Source organism: Fringilla coelebs, assembly GCF_963513975.1.
Source record: "Fringilla coelebs genome assembly, chromosome: 2".
NCBI classification, from domain to species: Eukaryota; Metazoa; Chordata; class Aves; order Passeriformes; family Fringillidae; genus Fringilla; species Fringilla coelebs.
Genome location: NC_140029.1, coordinates 38,938,805 through 38,959,989, shown reverse-complemented (window position 1 = coordinate 38,959,989; position 21,185 = coordinate 38,938,805). Strand labels below are relative to the sequence as shown.

The window sequence follows — 21,185 nt, the reverse complement described above, 5'->3', positions numbered from 1 at the left end:
GGCAACACAGACCTTTTGTTGTATGGAGGGAATGTAATATGAGATGTTCTACAAGAAAAGAGCTCACTGGGGTCACCAAAGCACAGTGTTAAATACTCAGCCCTGAATATATATAAAAAGACACAAAGCTCAAGGTGTAGAGAAGTATGACTATAACACACTAAAAGTTTCTTCTTACAATACATTTTTAAAGACAAGTGAAATGGAGAACCTTGAATGCAGACATTCAGAAATAAACACCCTAGTGGAGAATGAGAAACATCCCTAAAGACAAAATGAAATATATACATACAAGTCTTAATCTCAAAAAAGTATAAAAAAAAGTATTACTTTACCTCAAGGACAAAAATGAAGGTGAAAACAACAGACATTGTTGCTAAAGGCACAGTTACTGGATCTGCAGCATCCCACTGAAAAGCAAGCATAATCCATTAATAGAAGAAGAGCTGTTAAACAGAATAAATACCTCTTCATTGCCTTAACTTTTCTTAAGGGTTTTGTTGATGAATGAATTTCACTTTAAAATATACTCAGAAAGGAGTGGCATTTTGGTGTACTCTTCTCTCTCAGATTTACACCTTAACTAGAAATTATAAATAGTGGACCAGACTACAAAAAGGAAGAAATTAACTGAGCTCCACAAGTTACAATTAATCTACAGTGATCTATGCCAACTGAGACTGCTGTATCTAGAAATCACACTTCCTTGCATTCATCACACTAATGGCTCAATTGATCATTAATTGGTGTTAGGAAATGTGCAAACACATGCTGTACTAGTGTAATGAAGTACTTAAAAGAAACACAATTACCTTAACTGATAACAACACAGACTGGGCCAGAACAAGTACAGCAATAGTTCTCTTAAAAAATGGATGCTGAGTGATGTCATACATCTTTGCTCTAAAGCCATCGTTATCTGAAAGAGTTTGAGGAGGAGAGTTAAAAACCACATAACATCCCCCTATATTTCTTGACATATTTTCCATGTTAATTAGAGGCAAAATAATCCTTTCCCATTTTCAAAATATGTTTCTAATTTTCTGCCACAATTTTCCATATCAAATAGGGCTTCTGAAAATATAATTTCAAATACTGAACACCAGTGTTGCATGAAAGCTTTGGTACTTTTAGGGCAAGTGCATCATTCAACTGCTGTCAGGTTAATACATTCCATTCATATCATTACAGCCAACTGCAAATATTTTTCATTTAGAAAATAAATTTTTCATTAAGGCTTATCCTAAAACCATCGAAGCACAACCTTTTTAGGGTTGATTTTAATAGCCTTATGGAGAGATCTGTAGTTGGAGACTGTTTCCACATTAACTTATGCACAACCTCCTAGTGGCCTCACGATTACAGTTTTAATTTGAATTGCAGACTCCTGGGGAATCATGAACACTAGGGCTCAACATGAATAAAATCAAAATATCTTTGATACCCGGACGAGGTGGGAGATGAAGAGGTTGTGCTATCTTCAGTCTACTTTTCAGATCTTCCCATCGTCTCTGATCTACAGTCAGTAAAGCTGTCCCCTTAATAAACAAAGAGAAGCATATAAAGCTTTTGTCATTTAACAGCACTGCAACATGAAAACAACATTCTCTTTGGTGCCTGAAATAAAGTTACATACACAACTTCCCTTAAATAACACACTGCTTGGGGAAAGGAGTCTGAAGTATCAGCTGTTGCCCAAGAGGATTTCTGGATCCATTAGCTGTGAGTTTCTGGGACTCAACTCAGCAGGAATAGTTGCTGCTCTTTGTAGCAGCAGCCCATTGTGGGCAATGAAACACTGCAGGAGGTCTTCCATTTGACTGAATGTCATTTTCAAGGAAGAAAAGTGGTGGATTTTGTCTGGACTTCGCAGCAGAAAGTCCGTGACTTACTAGTGCCACTAGTTTCTTCAGGGAAGGAGCCCTCCAGGAGACCACTGCTGGTCTCCACAGCTCTTCTGCTTGGGGTGTAATTGAAATAAAATAATAGTATGCTATGAATCTACAGGAGCCCTCCACAGAGGAAGCACAAAGAGAGGTGAAGATACACCTTTAGGGTGGATGGTTGTAGCTGGTTATGTGTATAAATGTTCACATAACAGAGCAAACTTCAAACAGAATTGAATGTTATCTAAAATGACCTTCAAAACGAGTTCCTTATCAGTTTGGAGAGCTGTAAAATCTCACAGAAGGATTCTAGAGTTACCAAAACAAAGGAGACCTTTTCAAGGTAAATGTCAAAATCCTGTCTCCCAGACACTTGGCTCCTGTCCTTGTCAGAAAGGAGGCACGCTGAGTTGGGTGAGGGCTAGCATGCTCTTCGCCCTTACCTGGGCATTGGCTGGTGTAGATGCGGGAACTGTGGCTGGCTGTGCAACTGGTAAGGTTGGGATTTCTCCCTCTTAGTGAACATGATCTCTTTATGGAGCTGTGTCCCTAGATGGTACCCTGGGAAGAGGTGCCTTCCAACAATGCGGACAAAGTGAAGTTGTAAAGATGCTGACTGCTCCTGTCAGGCCCAAACGGCACCATTCAGAAACACTTGGATTAAAAGGCAACACACTCACCCCAAGGAGCATGTCTGCTTTATTGTCTTGGAGAGTCTTCCCTGCAAACAAGACCAAAGGTGGCAAAAAAGCGGACTTTTGTAAAATCTAGTGGTGCCAAACTGCTTTGTTGCTCAGAAACTGCCAGTTCCACAAGCAGGATCATCAAAGGGGAACCACAGAGCAGAGCACTGCAAGCGGGGCTAGGGCTGGAGGAGCTGTGCTTGCATTTGGGCTTCAGCTCAAAGTGCCAGCTAACACTTGAGTCGTTCACATCTTCACTGCTGCCTGAACTCCTGGCACTCGGGAGCTGTGACAGGTGATAGCTGGGGACTGAAATGGGGTTGGGGGTTGGAATAATTTGGGCTATTGCCCTGCCACTGGGACAACCAAGGACAGAGCCCAGAGCTTGCTGTGGTACTTCCCAGTCCAATGTTTCCACACTTGCAGTACCAACAACTCATATGAAAAACTAGAGCATATCTAAAATGATTAAAAATTTTTAGGAAATTGTTCTCATGTAAAACAATTTGTTCAGTAATTGCCCAACTCTGACCCTCATTAACAACTCCTGTAATTGTTCTACCTGTATGTCAGCCATGAATTTTCTGAAGAAAATATCTACTTTAAATACTAACACATTGGTTAAGTAACTAGATTTAAGAAAATATGACTGAACCTCACATTGGGGATTGTTTTGCTCTCTACTTTCTGGCTAGTTGCCAGCAATCTCTCTACATATTTTTTAGTTTCTGGACATTTTTTCGCTCTACTTGAATATTAATTGAGCTGAAACTCTTGCCCACTTAATTAACATTAATATTTTCAACTCAAATCTGAAAACATTTCATTTTCTCTATAGTAAATACATAAAAAGTAACGAGTAGTCAAGGAAAAACACAGAAAAACAAACATTACATGCCACTGCTGGTTACTAAGAAACAACTGAAGAAGCTGAACCAGAAGATATAAAAGATTTATACTTTAAATATCCTGTGAATTCTATAGAAATATATTCTTCAGTGTAATTTACAGGGAATTGTTACTGGTGAGCAAGGACAAAAAGCACAAAGCTTCTTGTGTGTATGTGTATTGAAAAATTTGAAGGGAAAGTAATATTGCACAGATGAACAAAAAGTGACAAAAGCATCTATAAAAATCCAGTGGAGTTCTCATACTGCAGAAATTTCACTTTTGTTAATTCACTGTCAAAATTTAGCGAATAAGAAAAGAAATTATTCATACATTGCTCCTTGTTCTCTATATTTTATATATTTTAACAGGAATGACTGCACTTCATCTTATCAAAATTACACTGATGTTATGCAAACATAAGAATACCTTCAAAACAGTAGAGGTTTTAGGCTATTTATTTGGCTCACAACAAGCTTGACCCCACTTCATGATGCCTTGCTTGCCCACAGTAACGTGCTGCTCGGCTCCCTTCCAGAAGGAGTCAAGTGGTTACCCTGATCACAAACTCAATGGTTGTGTTTGCTACTGGGCTTGGGTCTGGCCAGAGCCAGCACCTAGCTCCAGAACTGTCAGACAGACAGACAGACACCAGGCTATCACACATCTTCATGCCTCATAGCATGTAATCATCCTTTCCCTTCAGAGCCACGAGTGGTGAAAATATAATATCTCATTATTTTTGTGACTTAACTGAAAGAGGAAAAAAATTAATAATTTTGTGGCGCCTCAGAGGCACCAGAAGAGGCTGAGAAAACCCCCTCAGATTAAAGGTTGTGAAGTGTGCGTGCAGCAGTCCCATCCAGAGGATTCTACCTTTCAACAAGTGTAGACATGAGCTGCTCTGAAACAATTCCCTTGAGGGAAGGTTTTTCTGTTTTTCAGGGTAATCCAAAAAGCCCATGTGAACTTGCCTAGACTACTAGCTACCTTTTTAGTTGAGTGATGGACAATTATTTTTACAATGTTCTCTGCAGTTTGTAAAGAAAAAGCCACACAGCTTTACTTTGGATCTGAAGTACTGCAATGGCAGGGTTCTTAAGAGACCCCTTCATGTCAACACAGGCAAGCATACATCTTTTTTTCTGCCACCACATGTACACCTACATCAAACTAAGCAGCATCTGTAAATACATAGTGCTTTATGTTCAATCTCCATCTAGCAGCACAGCTGCACTAGAAATAAGCTCTAACAGCTTTGATAGAGCGTGTGATGGATCGCTGTCATCACAGGCTTTGATCTTCTAGCAAGTATGGATCAGGTGTATCTGAAGCCATATTTGCAGTCTTGCAAAATGTAAGATTGGTAAGCCAATACTAAAGGCAGCCTTATCAGGTAACGTAGACATTGTAATATCAGTTTCAGGTTTTTCACAGAGCCAGTTCTACACTCAATAAATCTTCTCACTCAGAATAAACCACCTCACTTAGTACCTTGTTTTCATTAAAATTAGCGATGACAACTCCAACAAAAAGGGTCAGTCCAATCATGCAGCCAAGGAATACAAAAACATGGATGTAGATTCCATGGATCTGAATAGACAGAAATAAGATTACAGTTAAAAAAAAAGAAGACCCCATAGTAATTTGTTGCAGAATTCAAAGAGTTTGATGTGTTTCCTTACCGGCCCAACACGATGAATAATAACATCTCTGACTTCCACCCAGCCTTTTAATGACAGAACTTCAAATAGTGCCAGCATTGCATTGCCCACATTATCAAAATTAAAATTCCGAGGATTTGCCCTGAAATGCAGTACACAAATAGTTGTAACCAGCAGTAAAGCTGTTCTATTTGTTACCTTGATTCTTCATAGTCTAACATTTAAACTTTGTAAAGTTGGGATGAAAGCCTCTGAAATGTATCAAAGCTCCATATCAGGAATAAGAAAACAAAAGCAACAGCAATAAATATGTAAACATAATTTTTTAGATCCCTATATATGTTTTATTTTCTTACTCAGAATCTGACTCACAGCAATAAAACTTATAACATGTTCAAGGCCGGGCTGGATGGGGCTTTGAGCAACGTGGTGTAGTGTGAGGCGTCCCTGCTCATGGTAAGATTCCTTCCAACACAAAACATTCTATGACTCTATGTTGCTGCATTTTAAAGCTTTTCCAATGACATAAGAAAAAAACATCATTCATGGAAAAAAAATTATCTGATAGCATTGGCCAGATTCTAAAATAAATTAACCTGCCGGAAATAATTCTCTAACCCACAAAAAAGATTCGGACTCCATGGTCAGAGAGATTGTTTAGAAAATGTTGTTCCCTATTTCATTACCATGAGGAACTGATAGCATAGAGCAAAACTTAAAAGAGTACATGGGAGGATATTACACCTTCATGGCTTTCCTATGCCATGTGCTCTGACCTGTTTTATCAGTTGAGATTCAAGAGAATGTTTACAGCTGAACATTAAAAGTACTCTCTTTGGGCTAGGTTAGCACGTTGCTCTGTCTCTACAATCCAAGCAAGATAATCCAAGGAACCCAATGACTTTTCAATAGTTTATAAGGTAAATAGTTGTGTTTCAGAAGAGTTATTAAGTGTTTGGTGCTTCTTGAATCCAATCATTCAGTGAAAAGAGAGCTCTCAGATGTAGATACTTCTTTTTAATGCAGTCCTTATACTGTCATCTGGCTCTAGAAAATCTGGCCTGACAGCCAACAGGTGGTATAAATGTCTTTGCAGTAAAACATATTTCTACAATAACAAAACATTCCCCAAAGTTTACAGTTTTGCTGATTAAGACAGTTTTTGCTTATTTCTGGACCAAGCTGAACAGGATAGAATTTGCTTACTCGACGAAGAATTTCTCTGAAGCATACAGAAACAAAGCCTTCTGCAGATGTCAGAGTTTTACTGACTGTTCAAATCACAGTACACTATTTCTTTAGTGTAGGGTGGCTCTGAATCTACCACTGCTGGTACATTCTTTATCCACACACATGGCCAATTAAAATAATTGTGGCTCTTAAGCTGATTTTGCAAAATGCCAACAAAATGAAAACTGTAAACAATTAAAATGAGTTCAGGTGCTGGGAAATACTGAATGTATTAGAATACAAATTTAAAAACATACATTAGCTTTTAAATGAGCTTTACTGCACTTCTGCACCAGATAGACCACAAGGACTCCCTGCACTGGAAAAAGAAAGAAGCTGCTGGCTGGCATGGTAGATGGCAATAGAAGAGAAAGGCTCTATATTATGTTTTTAGACATAATATAATAATTTATTTTTATGGGTAGCTGTAGGCAGGTTGATTTCAATTTCTTTTCCTTCCCATATTTTCCTATTTATTTTGAGGTTCTATTGTTGCTTTATAGCTCTCAGGTTGCCTTCATAATAGTACTAAAGATTAACTAAGTGATGATACTTTTCAACAAAATAACTCCCACTGTAATAATAACCAAATCAAATCTAATTCCTATATAGGTTCAGTACCTAGAGGTTTTTTTTCCTTCCTTTCTGGTTTATGAAATGGAGGTCAAGTCTGGAAAATGTCATATATATGGCTTTTTTACTAAATATGCCGGAATTTTTACTCTTAGTATCATTTGAATTACAATTAAACCCCTCCATCAGCGATTTAATGTCATCATACTTGAGCCAATTTTTCTACATCAACAGTTGCGTTTTTGAAGAAACATAAGCCAAAGTGTAGCAACTCACCAGACTCGTGGCACCCAAAATCCAGGCTTTTTCTCTCCAGGTCTTAACTTTAAATTGAGATTTTTGGAGACACTTACATTTATTCTGAAGATGCCATGACAATCCTCCTATAGTGAAATAAACCACAGCCTGAGATTAAACAGAAGCCTGTGAGAGATGATAACATGCCAGCATAAAGAGCACATTTGCCATGATTGCAAAGCAATATACACAAAAATGAAGGGTTATTTATAAGTCTGTGATTAATAGTCATGGACCTTTACCCAAATGAAAAATGCATCTTAGTAAGTGTTCCATATACCCCTTTCCTTCAGGACTGACAGTGCTTTTCAATTTGCAAGACTACATAGCCTTTTACCTCTTTCCTGAGAGGTAACCACTGCTCTCTTTAGGTCATGATGATATTTCCCCAAATGGAGGAAGAAACAGATAACTTTCTCCATGTAACCCACATGGCATCCCCATTGATTTGGACCTCTAGCAGTATAACCTGCTTTTCAGTTGTGGACCTAGGAATGCAAAGGTGTTATTTTCCATGATTAAGTCCATGTGCCATCCAGTCCTTTGCATGTAACATAACATTCATTTGACAACTTTTTTTAAGACAGTCCCCAATATTTGGACCTGCTTTACTTTTTGTATGGAAACCCATCCTTACCCTCATTTGCTGACCTCTTAATCACCTTTCCCTCCATCATCCTGCTTCTGAACAAGAAAGAGCCCAAGACCTCTGTTTCTCATATGATATCTCTGATTGCTCCTCTTGCTTTCCCCAGCAGACAAAAATAGCACAGCATACCATTGTTTTGAAGCAGAAAAGCAGTTCTTACCCTAGAGATGATGTGAGGGTCATTGCATTTAGCCAGTTTTCCAGCAAACAGCTGCACTCCAAAGCTTGCAAAAACAAGCATTAATGTCAGCAAAAGAATAGAAACCTGTAAAGATGGAAGTTGGATTTGTTAAACTCTTCTGCAGACTTGAAAAAGGGGGGTCAGCTCCCTTGGTGAACTGCAGGGAGGATCGTTTTGTGATATAAACCTGGAGATAGGGCTTTGGTGACAGACACATTTCTTTAGGTCTGGTCCAGTAACCAGGTGCTGTGTTATATTAGTCTTATTTTTAACGTGTAGATAAAGATAAAAGCTTTCTTGTGCTCAGTGTGCCACCTTGCTAAATTCTGTATGTATAAGAACTGCCACTCACTTTAAATGAACTGTTTAAGTACTTGCATATGTGCTGCTTCTGTTTTGTTGATTCAGGCTATTTAATCTGATTAAGCCATTATAAGATATTTGATTCCAGGATAGCTCCAATAAAGATAAGAATGAGCAAATTAAGATGTAAATACTTTTAATAGAATACAGTATTTATGAAATGCCAACTAGCTTTATACTTTTTGTCCTTGCTCTATTACTGTCTGCAAATATTTTGTAGCTTAATGTTTTTTAACCACCTGACCTAATAAAGCTTTCTGTTGCTTAGGCTTACCAATACCACATAAGGTCCCAAGATAATAGATTATGTCTGATCAAGCAATCACATACTCCATTGTTGTTCTTATTACTATAAGTATGGCCATGATCATAATCAATGACATAAGAATGAGATCCAGATCTGTGATGAACAGCTGTATTGTTTTTGGCTGCCTCTCAAGAAACTTGAAGGTAGAGACCTGCAGCTCAGAAACTGGGTTTACTTTTGTTCTTGCAGAGTTTCCATACACTACTTCTCATATTCCTTGACCAACCAGAACTGTGAAAAGGGGGTAGATTTTTTTTTCAGTAGTCTTCCTATGTAATTATGACTAAAAATATGCTAAACAAATAATATAGTTTCTAAAATAATTATTACAATAGTTTTACTCAGCATGAGTTACTTATATTCTAATTTTTAGCCTGTTGTGTGATCATCTGTAGTGACACCACAATGAAAAGTAAATAGACAACAAAGATGAAAAGAATAGAAAATATGAATTTTATATCAAAATGTTATCTTACTCCTTCATATATTTTCATAAGAAAAAAAATAATTGGCACATACCAAAAAAATTTCCTTGAAGCCACTGAACAGCTCTCTCACCACTTTCCTCATCTGAGGGACCAGTTTGAAAATACGAAGAGGTCGGAGGCAGCGGAGCACCATTAAGAGCTGAGCTCCAGATTTGGCAGGCACGTTCTGAGGCATCCAGCACAGGAATATCAAACTCACCTGGAGGTGACAGGAGAGGAAGAGGCAAAGAAGTATCAGGCTTATAGTGTCTTACTCGGCATAGACACAGCACAGAAGGTCAATGAAAGTCTCTAACTTAAAATTAAAGAATAAGGCAAAAGAGCATCTAATTTAGAAAAAGGGCTTAGATCTCTTACATCCTGGCTTATTGTCCTAACTAATGGGCATCAGCTTGTCTTTGTCCTGCCCTTTGACTCAAAATCCATTTTATATGCTTAATTAGATGGAATAGTTCCAAAAGGAGAAATCAATTTGGCTGACTCAAAACAGGGACACAAACTATATTCTAGGAGCAGGCAGCATTATCTCTCTTCCTCCTCCTCATTTCAGAGATTCTACCCTGGAACTGAGAAATCCTCACCTGGAAAGTCTGTAAACAGCTCCCCTGACAGTTTTTCCTACCACTTTGCTACAGGCATAAGTTGTTTTGTCACCATGTGGTTTCATTACACGAATGTTATGTTTTTGGAAGTGTTTTCAAACAGCATAGCTGTGTCACGTAACCTGAACAATCTCTGACATATGGTTATTGATTTAACATCTCTTAAGTGCTTCTTATTTTTTAAAAGCCAGTGTTATCACAGGGGGACAGAGGCAGAGGTAAGAGTATTACAAAGAAGTAAGTGCACAAAAACTGGAGGATCAAGACGATATCAACAATTATTTAAGACTTGATATAATTTGTTAAAAAGAAAGTGATAAAAGGCAGTCACCCCACCAAAACAAACAGATTTAACAGTCCTTCTGACTTTCTTCCACAGTCTTTTAAGATCACAGCAGTTATATTTGGAATATCCAAACTACACCACCAAAATTTTTCCTTCAGACAAGGAGAGGGATTCAGAGAGATTTCAAGAAACTAAAGCACACAGGAATTATGCATATTACAGTAGGAATTTTGTACAAGTATGCATATTTTTATTTCTGCTAACAATAGAATCTTTGATACAAATTGATCGTGACAAATTTTATGCAGAACATCTGCCTGGTGGATTAATCTCCGAAAGATTTAATCTAAATCCATCAAAGCCATTTTTCTCAGTAATTTCTTAAGTTAGAAAGTATTTCATACTGTATTATACTGAGCACTGGTATTAACACATTCTATGGTGTTTACTGTCGTATGTGAAGAGGAAATGGACACCCTCCTCTTGCATTTTCATGGAATGCAAGAGATTTCCCAGAAACTGCTGAGAACTGTTGAGAAATGTTTTTTCCTGAGAACCACTACTGATAGATATGGGATATAGGTTTCTTTGCCTTCTCCAATAGCAACATCAGCAACAAAGATGTGCCCTCTGTCAAATGGTAAATGGTTTTGAAACACCGTCATTACAGCAGGAATGCTGTTGAGAGGGGAAGAAGCAATTAATATCTATGAAACAGGTAAAATTAGGATTCTCCTGCATAAAAATGCTGAAATGAGCTCAGACTTCTCAAGTTTACTCTGAAGGAAAATCAGATCTGATGCTTAAAACATATCAACAAATAAAGAATTAAAAGGGGCCATACAACGACTCCACACTAAATTGCCAAGTGTTTATCACATCCATGTATCACTACTATTTGTATCAGGGTACAGAGACAAACTTCTTCACACTACTAAACATTTATATAACCAAATATATCAGAGTTAAGAATGCCACAAAAACCTTCCATAAATATAAAAACTTACAAGATATATAAATATGTCCATAACTCCTCCAAAGTCCCTAATGACAGCTGTTGGTGTAAAGAACAAGCCATCTGCCATAATCTTCAGATTAAGCTCAATGCTCATGAATATTACAAAAACATATTCAGCAATCTGAAAACAAAAGCAGAGAACAACCATAATTTAGGAACAGGGAGTAGAGAAAAGCAAGGTGACTGTGGTTCTATAATTGTAAAATGATTCAGTGGCAGTACCTGGAGTGTTGGAGCATGCATAACTCTTCTAAAAGGGGATTCAAACATCATGGAAATGCAGGAGCATATCGTAACAATGATCATGACCCAGTCCAGGTAAGTAACCAAACCCAGCAAGTCACTGCAAATGATACATAAGGAAATGCCATTACAGAAATGCCCAGATCTCTGTGTACTTGCTTTGTGCCTACACTACAGTTGAGTGTTTTCTTAAGAAAAATAAGTTGAGCTGAGACGTGTCAAAGATTTCAGTATTTCAGAAATACGTAGTAAAACAAGAGAAGTTGCATGCAAGTGAAGAAGAAAAGTCTGACTAAAAGTCATCGTCCTGTTCATCCTTCTCCCCAAACAACTCCATGGTAAGAAAAACCTTTTGGAAAAAAAAATAAAATAAGAAGTACACATGTGCATGCACATTTACACACCTCCATGCACGTGTGCACACACACACTTATACTGCAGGCTTATGACACCAAGCAAAGTTACTTTTGCAGTGCTTACTAAAGCTGATGGTATTTGGTATTTTTCACAGCTCCAGTAACAGGATCTGTTTTAGAACTATAAAAAGAAGAAAAGATACAGTCATTTACATTTTATTTTAGTCAGCATTATAATTATACCGTGCCTCCATCAACTCCAGGTAATTTCTGTCCAAAATCAAGGCTTCATTTTATCCTGTCTGTATTTTAAATGTCTATATAAGTTTCATTTAATTCTATGCAATTTCAGTCATATTATCAACACAGCTAGGATCACTTTAACTCATTGCATACCTGTAATTCCTCTAAGATTCTTTGAACTGACAGATGGTTTTGGGTCTTGATTTTGTAAACAAGGACTTAATCCTGTAGATTTCTTGGGAATAAGGGGGATAACCTGCAACTGAATTTTAGGTACCAAAATGCCCTTTACAATTACTTCAAAACTTCTTGGACCACGGCTGGATGAGCCTGTGAGCAACCTGGTTTAGTGAAAGATGTCCCTTTCCAAGGCAGAGGGGCTGGAACTAGATGATCCTTAAGGCCCATTGCAACTCAAACCACTCTGTGATTCTGTGATCATATGATACCCTCAGTCAACACACACACACACCCCTCCTTCCCCAAGCTCTATGTCTCTTATTACTTTAATCTTTTTCTGATTAATATTTTTAGATTCTCTGTATCTGAAATTTCCCATGTAATTGCTGTGCTCCACCTGCCATATCCAAACAGCCATTAGGTAGTCAAAGAGTGAGAACCACTCTCTAAGTAATATGCACATATCTAGGTGACATGAGTTAAGTTCCTGCTGCAGCAATTATTTATCAATTTCATACAAAGCAGAATGATTGCTGTGGGAGAAGCTACAAGAATACTTTCCAAGAAGTCTCCCCTGACCCCCTGGTTATAGGCACTTTTACTTATCTTCCAACTCCCTCAGGAAATCCTGCCAAGACAGGATCTGCACTGACATATCCTGTATTTCATTGGAGAGCTCTAGCCATTGGGATGTGAAATTACCATTACTTCCTTGCTGAGCTTAAAGTGAAAAATGGACTGAACAGACTTGAGGAATTACCACCAGAGAGATTGCATGGTTATGAATTACAGGAATGCACAAGACATCCAAGGAGAATGAGAAACATCTTCCACAGACCAGGTTCATCCACTTACACCAGTGAGCACACAGAACATACTGGATTAAGTGCCTTCCCACTGAAGCCACTGACTTTTGCTTCTTAAACTCTTTCCTCTCCCTACATTGTACATAGCAGCATCCCTCAGCCTTTTTTTATTAGAAGAAAATATGCATCCTATCAGTTCAAAAAAGATATCTAGAATATTTTACTTGATAAGCTAGATGGGACAACAAATCAAACAGGGAGGATATAAGTAAATTAAATAAAGAAGACTGTTTAAGAAAATCAGTTTGTTCTTATAATTGCAAACATTTCATTTAAGCTGTTTTAATATAAATATCCTGTTACCAATGGTCATTTAGCAATGCTAAGAGGCACTGACAAGTACTTGCTAAGTGGATTTGATTGACTGTTTGTGTGTTTTGTTTTTCTGTTTTAATTTGCGACTGCTTCATGGACCAGTGCACCACAATCAAGTTAGCAGTTGCATAGAAAAGCGGGGATGTAACTCAAGGACATGTCTCTACAAAGGTGGCAGAAACTTAAATATAGGTATGGTTAAAACTGAGTATCTAACCATCCTGTCATGCTAACTAGAAATAATTTGCTGAAGGGCGCAGAGAAAATCAATGGTAAAGCAGCTGCTGAAACCAGTCCTTGTAAGTGCCAAGCTCATGGCCTTGAGCTATCTTCTGTCTTACACTGCTCTATGCAAGGTGACATGCATTAACCCTTTAAAATCCTGGTGCCAGCAAGAGACAGAGATTTAAAAAAAGAGTTGTGACATGATTTTATAGAAAGCTGCTTGTACGTGGATTTCTATCTGGCACACTCACATATTCCTACAGCTTAGTAGCTGAGTCTTCCCAGTTTTCATTCAGTTTTAGCTTATCTCCTTTTATCTCCCACAGTTGAACACCTCTCCAGCCCATTCTGAGTTCCTTTTTATGGGCTACAGAGTATTTGGGTGAGCAAAGGTGCAATTAATTTCTCTTCACCCTTTTCTGCTCTGTGAGTAACTGCTGGTGTATAAAACCTTCTTGCCTTATGATGAGGAATAAGAAGGGAATAGCAAACAGATTCCCAGACATCTACAAGGGGGAAAGATCAGCCTTTCCTTTCAGCTTATGCCTGCATTTTCCCCACAGTCTTGTCTATCTCAGCATCATGGACTGCTCAAACACGTCTGACCTAACACAGCATTTTATTGCTTCCTTTCCTCCAGCAGCAAGACTACACCACAGACACTGGCTGCCAGCTTGTGTGGTGACCACACTATATGCAGTTTTCCTTGGAAAAGGAAAGTTAGAGTTTGCCTGAGGACATGGAGGTAAGCACCCATGGAACCAAGGTTGCAATGAAATTAACTTACGCATTAAAGCGAGCCCGTACCACCACTCGGCAGAAGTTCCTGAATCTGTGCTCACGGCCAACTATGAACAGGGGTTTATCGAAATACGGGTGATTCTCTCGCAGCTCCTCCTCCTGGACTTTCCTTTTGAAAAAAACCATAAATTATTAAGTGTTACACATTATCCCTGGCAAAAAATCCCTTACACTTTGTTCTTTTTTTCATGTTGACTCTTAATACTTTTAATTTCAAACAGAGAATAGTTACTACAGAAAATGTGCACTCAGACTTTTGATTTTTAAATACCTTTTCATTTCAGCTTGTTCCTTTTTTTCTTGGATCATCTTTATCTCACTGTCTTCTCTCTGTGCATTTCTGTATCTCACTGTGTTGGAGTGCTAGAAGCAAAATGATTCCTTTTAATCGACCTCTAAGGGTTGTTATTTTTTAATGTTTCAGATGAAAGCAAGATATGGTATTTTACATAGAAATATTAAAATGAAAGATCTTTATTTCCAAATGTACTGCACATCAACTCAGTCAAGCATATTGCACAGTATTTTCTATCTACAGCATAAGGCTCCTTATTTTCATCAAGGTTAATTTCAGTTCTAATTTCATGCTCGAGGCTCCATCCAATCTAACTTTTAACTTTAAAAGCAGAGGTCCTGTAAGACCAGCCAACCTCTCTGAACTGGAATGAATGCAATCAAAGTTACTAGGGGCAAAGAAAAGGCTTTTTAGACACCCTTTCAGCTTCTCAAGCCTGCTGCATGGCTGCCAGGCTGTGAGGCAGATGCAGATCGTACAGGTAGTGACTGCTGAGTGCAGGGATGAGGGAGAGAGAGGGAGGGAGGGAGGGAGGGAGGGAGGCAGGGAGGGAAGGAGGGAGGCAGGATCTGTCTGAGCTCCTGCAGTGGAGGGAACAATCAGCATTACTATTCTGAGTTATGTGAGGCTTTGAAGCACTCCTGGGGGGGATATGCTGGGGGTTATCCTTACTGCTAACTACAAGCAAAGCCACATCTGCTATAGTTACCTTTTAAGACTGAGATAGTTTGGAAATGGGGTGACTAATAGAGTATCTTGACATTTCATTGCCACAGAGATCCACAAAATATCATATGAATTTGCAGAAATGAAAATACACTTAACTGCATGAAATTACACCACAGTGAAGTCCATAATTACTATTCCCCCTTTCAGTCTTTGTCCCTTTGTCTGACAGTTCCGCTGCTTGGAAAATACTGCTAAACTTCCATCAGAAATTTTGAACTGCTGTTTTCCCAGCCTGAATCATTTGAATAATTCCAGAGCAATGCTTTGTAAGGTGTCTTGGGTAGCAACTGTTGTGTTCCTAATGCAGTGTCTACAGATTCAGTGAATCTATCTCAGCAAGTGTTCCAAAACCATAAGTCCGTCAGTGAAATAACCATGTCAATTATTCTGAGGATAATTCTAATGCAGTTACAGCATTTGTCTTATGACTTCCTTTTGAGATTTGAAAAGACAAATTGCAAGCAAGTTCATAAATAGAATTAGTCTTACACAAGCATTTATTTGATAGCATATATTCTAATTTCTTATGTTCTTAAACTGAAACCAGCATTTCTATGAGGACTTACATCTTGGGTCAATGTTTCAAGAGATTTTCCTCTGCTGATTCGCTGGCTGTTCGAACCATGTCTCAGTGACCTGAAACAATCATAATCAATTTAACAATACATCTCAAGATGAAATTTTGACCTTTATAAGATGACCATTATAAAGCACTTCTCTCTAGCCACCCAATATCTCAAATTCTCATCATTTTTCTCTTGCTGACATCAGAAGCTTATATGCTCTTCAATTGTTTTCAATCTGGTCTAACATAAGCCAATTTCTGTCCTTCTGATCTTTAAATTGATAGCTTTGTAGTTGGCAAAGGAAATGACATTTGAAATAAAAAGGCATTTTTTCTATTTATACAGTACAATGAATTTCATTATGGTTACAATGAAGAATGTAGAATTCAGTTCTTTGTACAAGTAAGTAGTTCTGGCTTTTCACATGTTAGGGATTGCTCAAATTTAATTCCCTTTGCCACCTTTATTTTAGGAATATTTTAAAACCATCCTTTTTGTCCATTTTTACCTGCGTTCTTGTCGTATATGATGCTGGACACTAAGTATTGACCTTTCCTTTGCTGGCTGTCCCTCAAATGATCCGCTCAGCATGCGTTGTCTAGTGCAGGCCCTACGAAGAAACATAAAGATGATGACACAGAGTTTTCAGTATAAATGATTATTTCAGAGGTAGCATATTCAGAGACATCAGCTTGGCTTTGTGAGGAGCAAGTACTTGAGGAACAATAGAGAATAACAACACAAGAGCAATGGACTTTTCATGGAAATATTTCCCAAGCAATGGACCCCCACTCTGCAACACAACCGGTCATATGATAAACCTTCTCCATGCCTTAGCAAGGACCATCTATGACTTTTTTTCAGTTTGCTGTATAATTCTTGGTCCCTCAGGACTTCACTAAGAGTGAAAGGCATCAAGCAATGCACTAACCATCAGTAAAACCAGTTTCTCAGCAATAAAGAAGGGAATAGAAAAGTACAACAGCAATTTTCGTCCCTTTCAGGGCTATACATACACATTTAGAATCTAGAACATAACTTGGAGTGTTCAAAATGACTGGAACCATATCAAGTATGAAATGAAAAGCTGCACATTGCTGACATTCTGTAATATGAAATGTCTGCTCTTTAGGAATGCAGTCAACTTGCAGCATTTTGTTGTGTGGGTTTTCTCATTTGTTTGCATATGGTTATTTTTGGCAAACATATTTTACACATTTTGGCAGAAATTAGTATTTGTTGGCCAGCAAGTGTGCCACAGCTAAACACTTCATGAGTATCTTTATCTTGATGCCTACAGTGAAATTGATTTGATTATGAAAAAGAGACGTTTCCACTAAAAGAGCTCAGACAGATCCCTCTGATGGCTGAGAAATGGAATTTCAACATTGGAAACATGTTTTAACTTTCCAGAATGTTTCAAGTTAAAGTTTACAGTATGTACTCCTTATTGCTCATTTTGTGTTATGAAATCATTTAGAGAAACACAAGACCCAGCTGATAATATTTCATACTTTTTATTGAACTGAATCCTCAGTTTTTTTCTGAAAAGATGAAAAAATGATATAACCATTGTGTCACCACTCTATCTGCCAGGCTGTAAGGCTTAGATGAATGTCTTGACAGCATGGGATGATCATGCTTGATGGCAAAAGGTGTCCATGGCATGTTCTTTCCCCACTGTGGCTTTGTTTTTCACTCTTCGCTTTTTCTCCTTCTTTTGGATTTAAACACATAAATGCTACAAGTAGGAATCCCAAGTGATATCTGGAACAAAAATGGGAAGCTTAGGATGCTAGTCAGTGTCACCACTGCCAATCAGATTAGCATGCTAGAAAAATACATTGTGCTACACTTGTTATAGAAAGCATCGGGTTACACTACACTGAACTAAAGCATCATGACATATAAGAAAATTACTGCATGTCTTATAAAACATAGTTCATCTTAGACAAATCATGAACATTTTAATACCAAAGGATTTAAAGCATTATATTGTGGAGGATGATAACACATAACACTGTCAGAAAACAACTGAGATACTTGAAAACCTTTGCAATTTTTGATTGAATAAAAGGAAAAAAAAGATAAATATTTCCTGAAAATACATCCTATCTCACTCCATTAAAATGAAAATCCAGTTTTTCCCAGCAGAGACAATGAAAATTCTGGGGTCTGAGTTCTGTATAGAGGCTTCTTGGCGTGACTAAGACGCTAACTTATCTCTTTTTTCCCCTGTAGATATAAATTATTATGCTCTGCTTCTAATAGCTAAAATAATTTTTTGGACATCAAAACGTAACTTGTACATCAACTTTTCATGCTCTTGTACCTAGCAAATTGAATTCCAAGTTACATAAATACCTAATATTCATAATAAAAGACAGCTTTAAATGCTCAAGCAATAAATTCTATACCTGAATAATGAACAAGATGGCTTATTTGTTAATAATACTGTGAAATAGACATAGCCATATACTATGGGCACACTATGGCAGAATGGGCATGCATAAAAACTAACACCTGCAGAAAGACTTAGTATTGTTTATGATCTCTAATTTAGATTCTTAAATCTGTATTTAGCCTTTACATTCATTGCCTCATTTTCAATACCTCTGGAAGCCCTGCAGCTCTTGTGAAGTCAACAGAGAAATAATGAAATACCAGTTGTTTTAGCATAGAGAACAGAAATTTTTATCAAGTAATTACAAAGAAACATTTATGTATTTCCAGAGAAGAAGATCTGCTGAAAAGTCCTTGTCTACTTTTGACAGCCTCTCTCCTGACATTCTCCACTTTATTGGAATTAGTGCCTTGGGACTTAATCTTCCTTGTATGAACTCTTAGTAAAAGCCATGCTTAGTTATCCTTTTGACTCAGAATCTGGATATTTTGCAGCTGCTTAGACACTGAGAGTTGCAGATCTTTGGGGACATTTAAAAAATATGGCAGGTGCCATGAATTTTTCAGAATTGCAGAGCTGCCCATTTTAAAGTCTGCAATAGGGTTTGTGTTCTCCCTGTAGACACGTACACATATGTGCTTCCTCTCAGCACCTACCTGCGAGCCACATGTCCAGGCTTTTAGCCAACTCATAGCCAATGGAGATACAGGGCCCAATCACATTGGCTGCACAGAGGTGGCCAGAATCACCTGCCATAACTTGGATTATTCTGTTTGGCTTCCAGCTGCTGCTCCAGCAGGGTACAATACCCCTAAAAATTGGTGTATTACCTGCCATCTTCCAGAGGATGTTTTGGACATCCTCTGGCATCTCACACATTACTGTATGTCCATATGTGAACAACTTCATTGAATGCTTGGTGAATTAATTTAATTAATGGTGTTTGGAAGGTGTTAAAGTAACCAGAAGGTGGGCATCTAAAGACAAAGCAGCCAGCTAAAGATCTCACTGGGCTCCATTACCTTTATTAATTAGACCTCTGTCAACTAGATGTAGAGTTCATCCCTTAGCTCACAGGCAGACTTGGCTACCTGTGGAGTTGAATCCCACACCAGGCACAATCAGCATGCCACAGTGTTAAAAATTCAGTCCTATATGATTTGAAAATTGGAGTTTTAAAAACCACTTTTCTTGCCTTGTTTTTTGGTCAGAATCTTTTGACCTTCAAACAACGGAGGCAAAATTACCCTTTTCAACTGAAATTGCCCTTTTCATCTTATACCACCTCTCTGGAATATTAGATAGGTTTATTTTCATTTGTGGAGGAATAAGGAAGGTATGAAACAAAGGAGAAGAGACAAGAAATATCTCAAGCTTCTGGACCTTGTACTCACCTTGCAGAACTCTGAACACAGTTCAGCAGCCTGCAAACCATATGCTCCAAATTTGCCTTGAAAAGTGCAACTGTAACAAACTATCCTGAAGAGAAAATGCAATTTCTTAGGTAACCAGAAAGCCAGATGAAGGTCACACAGTACAAGACAATACTGGGATACCATGTAGTTTGTACCACCTAGTTTGTATTACCTGCCACCAATTAGAAGGTCCACATTTTTGAAGTCCTTCAAACTATTTCATGCTTTGGAATTCCTGAAAAATAAGTTGTGAATAAAGTGTTCAAGTAACATTCTTTGACCAAATGTAAAATGTTAGAGGTTTTGATCAAGAATTCAAAATACTATACCTTTCATGAATATTCTGAGGTCTCCTGAAGAGGGTAAGCCTGTGGCTCACGCTTGGATTTTTTAGTTAGGCATCCATTCCATAACAAGTGTTCACTCATCTTGCATTCCAGTATAAGACTGCTTTGGGGATTTTTTCTGTATTTTAATGTGTGAGTATTTATGTAGTAATTGTAGCAACTGCATACATTTCTATGTACTTTTGTTGTTCTCCCTGAAACATGCTCACACTGAAGCCTTAGTTAGGTGGGGCATATCAGGGCAGTTTTCAGCATCATTCAGCATTGTTTCCACTCTCTAGGACTCTCTATCCTTACTAAATCTTTCTATGCTCTCATTATAATTTCATAGAACTTGGAATAGATGGTTAAATATGCAACCTAAAATTTATGGGGAATCCACCTGAGAGATGTAGTAGTGTTCCTTCCTTTCACTTATAAATTTAATTTAATAAGGCACATTTTGAATAGCAAGCACAATGCATATTTTTACCATATCTACTCTACTATTCTTTGTGGGAAAAATATAAAATTTTTTAAAGAAATCTGAATCTGGCTGGTGAAATTAAATTGATTATTAATGCAACTTGGATAAGTCTTTTTTTTTTCTTTTCCATGTTTTTTCTTGTTTCTTTCCTTATGTCTCTAAAGCAAAAAATCAAATAGTCACTTATTTTCTTTAGTGACCGCTCAGGCAGTTGAGCTATAGTAAAAGACTTGCTTTCCTTCAGCAATTTTTATTGTGATTATCATTCTTGCCTTGCTGTTTCAACTTCTCTTCTCACAGATGGTTATATAATAACAATTTTTATTGGATTGTAGAAGAATCAATAAAAGCAATGCAGAAGAAAAAACCTCAAGTGGCTATCCAGTCTCCCACCTCTCTCAAAATGGGATCAATTCCATACCTGCAGTGTTGGAGACTCCATAGCCCAAAAACTCGGCTTCACAACTGTGCTTTGCAGTAATCCATAATATGGTGCTCATTTGGCACAAACCCCATGAAACAGAATAACTTCTTTCCAATGGATATGTGCATTCCAGTATTTCTTTTTGTTTGTCTTTGCATCAGGCAGGTGAAATCCAGTGATGTTCTACACTTGTAG

General features: G+C 37.8%; 1 protein-coding gene across 2 annotated transcripts in view; it reads right to left on the bottom strand.

Moving 5' to 3' along the window:
• Positions 1-21,185, bottom strand: part of NALCN (sodium leak channel, non-selective) — a gene marked incomplete at both ends in the record, with an annotated part of 210,973 nt that overhangs the window by 15,514 nt on the left and 174,274 nt on the right. For both annotated transcript variants that reach the window (XM_084226459.1, XM_084226460.1), the window contains 15 exons: positions 336-410; positions 813-919; positions 1,445-1,538; positions 4,952-5,050; positions 5,143-5,263; positions 7,201-7,307; positions 8,031-8,135; positions 9,241-9,408; positions 11,105-11,236; positions 11,338-11,458; positions 11,839-11,895; positions 14,331-14,453; positions 14,616-14,707; positions 15,935-16,004; positions 16,443-16,544. In XM_084226459.1, coding sequence (XP_084082585.1) covers positions 336-410; positions 813-919; positions 1,445-1,538; positions 4,952-5,050; positions 5,143-5,263; positions 7,201-7,307; positions 8,031-8,135; positions 9,241-9,408; positions 11,105-11,236; positions 11,338-11,458; positions 11,839-11,895; positions 14,331-14,453; positions 14,616-14,707; positions 15,935-16,004; positions 16,443-16,544 — 1,573 coding nt within the window. The remainder of the gene's footprint in view (positions 1-335; positions 411-812; positions 920-1,444; positions 1,539-4,951; positions 5,051-5,142; positions 5,264-7,200; positions 7,308-8,030; positions 8,136-9,240; positions 9,409-11,104; positions 11,237-11,337; positions 11,459-11,838; positions 11,896-14,330; positions 14,454-14,615; positions 14,708-15,934; positions 16,005-16,442; positions 16,545-21,185) is intronic.